The sequence below is a fragment of the Cyclopterus lumpus genome, chromosome 1 (assembly GCF_009769545.1).
Source record: "Cyclopterus lumpus isolate fCycLum1 chromosome 1, fCycLum1.pri, whole genome shotgun sequence".
In the NCBI taxonomy this organism is placed as follows: domain Eukaryota; kingdom Metazoa; phylum Chordata; class Actinopteri; order Perciformes; family Cyclopteridae; genus Cyclopterus; species Cyclopterus lumpus.
This window is the reverse complement of record NC_046966.1, coordinates 10,309,547-10,316,367: the sequence shown is the minus strand read 5'-3', so window position 1 is coordinate 10,316,367 and position 6,821 is coordinate 10,309,547. Positions and strand designations below refer to the sequence as shown.

Below are 6,821 nucleotides of genomic sequence, written 5' to 3'. Positions count from 1 at the left end.
CATACTTTTCAAAAATGTTAATGCTTTTCACTATATCATGATGTTTGACATGAGTAAAGTTGGAAAGAACACTACGTTAGAGAGCAGGGTGTGTGTGTGAAATAAAGTGAACATGAAAAGGTTTTGCTATTTGTGACCGCTTCATACCTTTAGTAAAACGATGGGGGTGTAATTTACATATTTGATGTCATTATGCACAGCTCAGCTGTCAATCGCTTTATTCGACTTTGTCAAGTGCAAAAGCAGGAGAAGTGCTACAACTGCAACAATACAGATATGAGATACAGATGAGAGCATAGACAAATTAGTGACACTATTTTAAAGCAAAATACACAATACAACACAAAGACAACGGGCTTTGGCGCCATCTTGTTACACGCAGAGCAGGAACAGAATGTTGACCACTCGGCTTCCTGTGGTTTGTCAAAGATTTCTATTAAATGCATTGATGGCTTTGGCTGTCGTGCTTCAGTTAGATTGGAGACATGTACAACTTTGGGCTTTGCAACACCAGTGCTTGACCTAATGCATATGCCACTGCAGCACATAAACAATGCTGATCATGAAAAGCAAAAATATACACACCACAAAGCACCAATATATACAGAAATGTACAAACACAGATGAAGCAGGGCCGGGTGAAAAAATTAGAGATCTTTTACATGTAAATGGGCAGGAATAAGGTGAGATAATGTTTCAAAATAATAATATTGCGTTAGTATTTTTAGCATTAAGTTGTGCAACGCTGGGGTTTGATTGGAAGAGATATGCCTTTTCATATCCTTTAAACAGCAAAATGGCACTGACATGCAACTCTACAAGGAATTATAAAACAGACATGATTTAACCATCTAATATATAATTTCCTATTATTATTATTATTATTATTATTATTAACAAACATTTTGCCCCCAGTTTTGGTTTTCCTGGTTGTCTTTCCAGGCTGGGTGGGGGAGGTGGGGGGGGGGAAAGGTGGGTTCCCTGAGATTTGCCCACTGGACACACGAATTACGTATGATTTTCAAAATAAGAAACAAAAACATAGTTAACAACAAAACTACCAAGAGCAGACAAAACTGCTGGCTGTGGTTTTCACACCTCAATAACACGTACTAGGACGTTGCTGTAATGTCTTAAGATATGTAAATAAAAACTTGACACAGGAGTTATACATGGCATAACAGCTCCATTAGGAAATAAAGTGCTAGTACAAAATGAATTACTTGGTATGATAACACTCTGAATGCATACATGACGCATAAGCTTTGGCAACGTTTATAGTTAAGATACAGTATGAGTGAAGCTTTCTCTATTGGTTTGGACACCAAGCTTATTACTTAACACAACTCATCAAAAAACAACTACGGTACATCTGAACAAAAGTGCTTTTAAATCACAACACTGAGAAAAGCTAATCAGACTGGGATTCAGTATAGCTTTATGATGGGTGAACTTGTGTAAAAGTTCAGTACTGTATAAGTGAAGGCAACTCCTTCCTGCAACTCCTTCCTGCTTATTGTACAACCAAACTTTTCCACTGAGCATCATCTAATCTTTACAGCTTCTTGCTAAAACTCCAGCGCTACTTTGTTCTCCACTACCCCCACTCACTACGCTTTGCTTCCATTTACCTTTGGATCTTTTTCCTTTCTACGTACATCTGCAGCATGGAGAGAACGGTTATATCTGCACCCTGAAAAACTGGCTGCTGGTATCCCAACAACCTTGTGTGTGTGTGTATGCTTCATTTGGTTTTCTCTTGTCCCTCAGTGGGCTGAAGTGTACGGCACATTACACTTAGCGGGTCTGTGCCTACAGTGTTATTTCCATGCATGTGTACACCTGCATGTGCGTATAACTGTGTGTGCCTGCATGCAAATTTGGATTCATAAAAAAAGGACTATTTTCAAACAGGCCACAATTACCCATGGTGACCAAAATATACAATACGAAAAATATGTAGACGGACAACATAACTGAGAAATCACAAAAAGACTGATTGCATTGTCTGCTTTCAGTTGGTTAAATCTTTAGGTGAGCACGTTCGTGTGCTCCTGTCAGTGACCCCATGTGACCTCCAGGGCCACCTGGGATCAGTTTTAGTTCGGTGAAATAAGGAAAAGGAGTATTTCTTGGTTTCAATGTTGACCTTTACATGGCTGACAAAACCAGCTCAGTTAGCGTCTGGTGACCTGCACCTCGGTTCTGAGAGGGACCTGAACTGGGATTTGGACAGATCACTTATTGTAAACCTGCAAAGTCTTATTGTATTGCTCTCTGTTCATCTTTCATTACCCCAAACTGCTTGTCTTTGTGATTCTTCTTGGTTCCTTCATGTGCTATTCCCTATTTGTTCCCATCCACTACTTGGGTTTGGAGAGGGGCACCTGGGGGACAGAACCTGCTGCCCCTGTGCTCCTCTCATCCATAACCCAACATTTACTTGACTTTTTAATCCACCATCTTGCACTTCTGGTTGTCCCTTTATCCAGAGACCTCAGGATTTGGGGTGCACCTTGTTTTTGAGGGGTGGAGGTTTGCATTTTCGCTTGCGTGTAGGATTGGTGGTAGTGTGAGCTGGGTGGTTGAACAGGCTGGAGGAGGGGAGGATCTCTCTCTCTGTGAGGGGGTCCCAGTCCCGGCCACTGGGTGTTGGAGCAGGGGTAGAGGGCAAGGAAGGTGTAGGTGCAGGGGTACAATTGGGTGCAGAGGGTGTTTTGGAAAGCAGGACATGGGAAGGGGCAGTGTTTGCTGATGAGACGGGGAGGGAGGAGGCGTCAGAGGCAGATTTATCGGTGACCGATGGCGGGGGAGGTGCACTGACGGAGGGTTTGGCTAATGATTGAGGAGCGGGCGTATGTGTAGTGGCAGAGGCTGGTCTGGGCTTTAAAAAGGGAACAGGTGCGGCTACTGGAGTCTTTTTGTGGTTGGCAACAGTGTTTCCACAGTCCTTTCGACCTTCACTTTTATCCATCTTTTTACCTTTTTTGCTCCCTTTGTGTTTTTCCTTGCCACTCTTTCGTTCTCTCCATCCAACAGAGCCCTTGTCCTCACCTTTTCCTCTCTGTCCTGCCTCGCTCCTCCCTCCCTTACCACCACCTCCCCTCTCTCTCCGCCTCCTTTTCCTCTGGGTTTGCTCCATTCTACACTCAATGTGGTACAGATCCTCTGTTGCCATGGTGACGCGGTCAAGCTGTTGCAGCAGGGCTTCCAGGGTGGGCAGGAGCCTCCTCAGAGAGGCTTCAGTCTCTGTTCTCTCCCTCCAGCTGGTACTTCCCATCACCACTCCCGGACCGAGCCCCAAACCCAGGCCCAACCCCAGTCCCAGGCCGATCCCCGGGGCTTCTGTCAGGCTGCAGGGGCTGGAGGAGGCAGGACGCCACGAGGCCTCAGAACCCGCATCGACACCGTCTGGGGTGGGAGAGGAGTCGGAACCGTCCAGTGGTGGCAAGCATAAGGACTTACAGTCGCTGGTGGAGGACGAACGGGAAGGTGGCAGCTCCATGCCCTCGAAACGCACCTTATGACGAAACTAAGAAGAGGAAAAAAGTGTGAGGATTGAAGTATGTCTTTCTAAATAGTACAAGAGACATACAGTAGTTATGAATGGAGTGTCACCTACCATTCATGTTTTCACATTTGTCCCTGTAAAATCTCTAAAGTCTTTATGAAAATCAGTCAAACTAACTAACAGCTGTAGAAACCGGAAACGTACCTCCTTGGCCCTGCTGAGTCCCATCCACATTTTGAGGCGTCTGAGAAACAACTCGACCATCTCGTAGTCTTGGAGATCCACAGCTGGACGGTACAGCTCCGCTCGTGCACGCCGGTAGTTCCTCAGTAACACAGAGGTGACAAACCATAGCAACACAAGCCGGAGAACAGCGAAGCTCGTGTGGAAAACCAATGCAAAGACAGTGCTCGAGGGACCCGTAACTGTCCAGCTAGGACGCCATGAGAGGAGGCCTCGTCCATCGGCACCCAACAGTGACCGGCAGGCAGCGCTCACACTTCTGTAGCCGTCATATACTGAGTGGAAGAGCTGGAGCGGAGGAGACAGATGAAGGAAAAGTAAAAACAGCTCATCTCTCCCAGTACTTTACAGGGAACCAGAACATGGAAACAAAAGGTCAATAATAATGTATCTTGACAGGTCAGTTATTCTCATTTTAAGGTGAAGCATATATTTTAGACGTAGGCAAATATCTAATATATTATATCCTATTGTTCTCTTTTAGTATAACTGTTTGGCATCAAGGTGTACACAGTAAGGCTGCTATTTATTCCAACAATATATATGAAGCTGTTTTGTTAATGGTAGATTCTGTGTATTGTCATTGTAAATAAAGTGTAGATTGTGAAGTGTTTCTGAACAGAATACAAATGACCGTGCATTAAAGGTAAACAAACACACAGGTGGATGGATATTGGATAGTTATGTATTATGTAGTTTATGTATGTAGGTTTCTATTATGTTTTGTCTGTGTGTGGGAGGGAACCAGCGAGTAAGAGAAGAAGAAGTCTGACCAGGTGTCCTGTGTGTGAGTACGCCAGCACCAACAGCAGCAATGCCAGGGCGACTGCCAGCAGCTCCCAGACGGAGCACCGCAGAGCTCTGCCAAACACGGCCCACTCTCGGAGAAACCGCAACTGGTGGGACGCCTGGATGACCAGACAGGGAGCATGAGGGGCAATAATAAATGTACACTTCCAGTATGTTACAAATAGTTCTCGTAGTTCTGCAATCAATTGTAGCTGTTATAACACAAGTGCATCACCTTTTATTTGACACAGTTTTGTCCAGATACATTTTATCTACGCAGCAATTTGAGCAAAAAAACTGAATTGCTAAATGTTTAATCTTTTTGTAGTTTGCAGTTAGCCCCACCTTCCTTGGCCTTTGTCTCTTACCTTGAGCACCAGTATGAACAGCAGCAGGGCAGACATGGCTGTGTACATCTGACTCTGTCTGGCCAGGGGGTAGAAGTCCGTGAAGGCGTCCCGAGGGTGCTTCAGGTACAACGCCCACTGTTGCGTGGCCATGGTGCAGCGGCTCAGGTGCAGCCCACACACAGACACTGCCAGAACCAGTTTGCAGATGCCCAGGAGTCTCCAGGTTGAAAGCAAGTACACATGGCCTTCTCTAAGGAGGCCCAAGATCCCCCGCAACAGGAAATACAACACCAGGCCGAGGAGGACGATCTGGAAAAGGCGAAACGTTAAACTGGAGATATGTTGCCAAATTAACAAGGACAGGGAAAGGATCCAGGTGTAGCTAGATGGTAGGTAATATTTGTTCAATGGGTTGTCTGTGGTTACCATGAGAAGGAGCTGCAAATCCAGGCCTGTGATTGGCCACAGAGTGACGACTAGGAGGTCAAGGCTGGACTGGGCGCGCTCAGAAACTGGAAACTCAATGAGGAAGGAGAAAACAGCCAAGAGGTTTGTGTTGATGTTGTAGAGCGAGAACTCCACAAACACAGCACGGGTCCTATAAAAAGACACACAGACAAAATGGGAACACACTTAATGACTATGATGAGATCAGGATTCAAGATAGTTCACTGAGTCACTTCCTGTTTTGGTTCCCTCTCTGTTTTGGAACCAATTTTATTATTAAATGTATCCTATTTAAGGTGGGCGTTTCCATCACAGCAAGTTTTATTAAAAAAAAATATTGTTCAAAAGACACAGTTTAGTGGGCTGTAAGTGGCAAACCTTTTATTGACCTTCAGTTGTTCCCCCTTGAATATTTGCAACCTAATTCCAAATGTGGAATTTAAGTTTTGTTTATGCCATTCGTTATTATTCTCAGAACAACTGTTGAAAGCCATCCCACCTTCTTGACTAAATAGTTTTCTATTGTTTTCATGTGCAGCTTTTCAATGACTGCAAGCTTAAAGACAAATTGCACTTCAGGCAGAATAAAACAAATATAAAGCCACGAGTATGCATTGTTCTGTTTTATTGTCAATCATTGGTAAATTTGTTCACAGGCCCAATTTAAATTCCAATTTTATTTATTTTTTGCCTTGGCCTTAGTATTTACTATCTAGCAGCGCACTGGGATATTATTATTCTCAGTTCTACATGTTAGTGTAACTTTGACTTCAAATGTTGTTTTATTTATATATATATATATATATATAAATTAGTAACAGTCTTTCACTACCTGTAGTCAAGCCAGTGCAGCTTCTGCAGCTGCTGTAAGGAGGAGGACGCCTCCGCCAGGTTTCTGTTCAACTGCTGGATCACATCTCCCCCGTTAGACTCCCTCATCATCCCCAAAAGCCACGCCCTACAAATATGAGTGGAAGAAGACACAGAGGGGGAAAACACATTTGAATGATAAGACCAGATGTTAAATAGACACAGAAACTGACCAAAAGTGCTTAACGGTTGCCTTGTTAAAGCCAGGGTTTTAATCCTCCCTTTACCCGTTTGCATCGCTGGTTCCGAAAGCAGTGACATTCTCAGCGTCTTTGGTCGGAGCTGGAACCCAACCCTTTCCCAAAATACTGCCCCCTGCCCTGGAACTACCTGCAAATTGAGATTGAATTGCATTAATATAATCAATTATCAAAAGATGCAAACATTCAAACACCCTTTAATGACATCCTTATGACATACTATGACTTTTCATGACATACTTTACTGTCATAATATTTTTTTATGACATGATTTGCTATGACGTATTTTACACTATGACCTTTTATCACATTTTTACAAATAAGATACTACTGGGCGACTGTGGCTGTGGTGAGCAGGACGATCCCCGGCTCCTCTAGCCCATGTCGATGTGTCCTTGAGCAAGACACTTA

General features: G+C 44.0%; 1 protein-coding gene across 1 annotated transcript in view; it reads right to left on the bottom strand.

Annotated features, from left to right (window-relative positions):
• Positions 1-201: 201 nt before the first annotated feature.
• Positions 202-6,821, bottom strand: part of pkd1a (polycystic kidney disease 1a) — a 57,595-nt gene continuing 50,975 nt past the window's right edge. The window contains exons 50-56 of the mRNA XM_034530780.1: positions 6,438-6,540; positions 6,173-6,298; positions 5,320-5,491; positions 4,912-5,202; positions 4,528-4,662; positions 3,716-4,042; positions 202-3,532 (exon numbers count right to left, since the gene is read on the bottom strand). Of these exons, the coding sequence (XP_034386671.1) occupies positions 2,498-3,532; positions 3,716-4,042; positions 4,528-4,662; positions 4,912-5,202; positions 5,320-5,491; positions 6,173-6,298; positions 6,438-6,540 (2,189 nt within the window). The 3' untranslated portion in view covers positions 202-2,497. The remainder of the gene's footprint in view (positions 3,533-3,715; positions 4,043-4,527; positions 4,663-4,911; positions 5,203-5,319; positions 5,492-6,172; positions 6,299-6,437; positions 6,541-6,821) is intronic.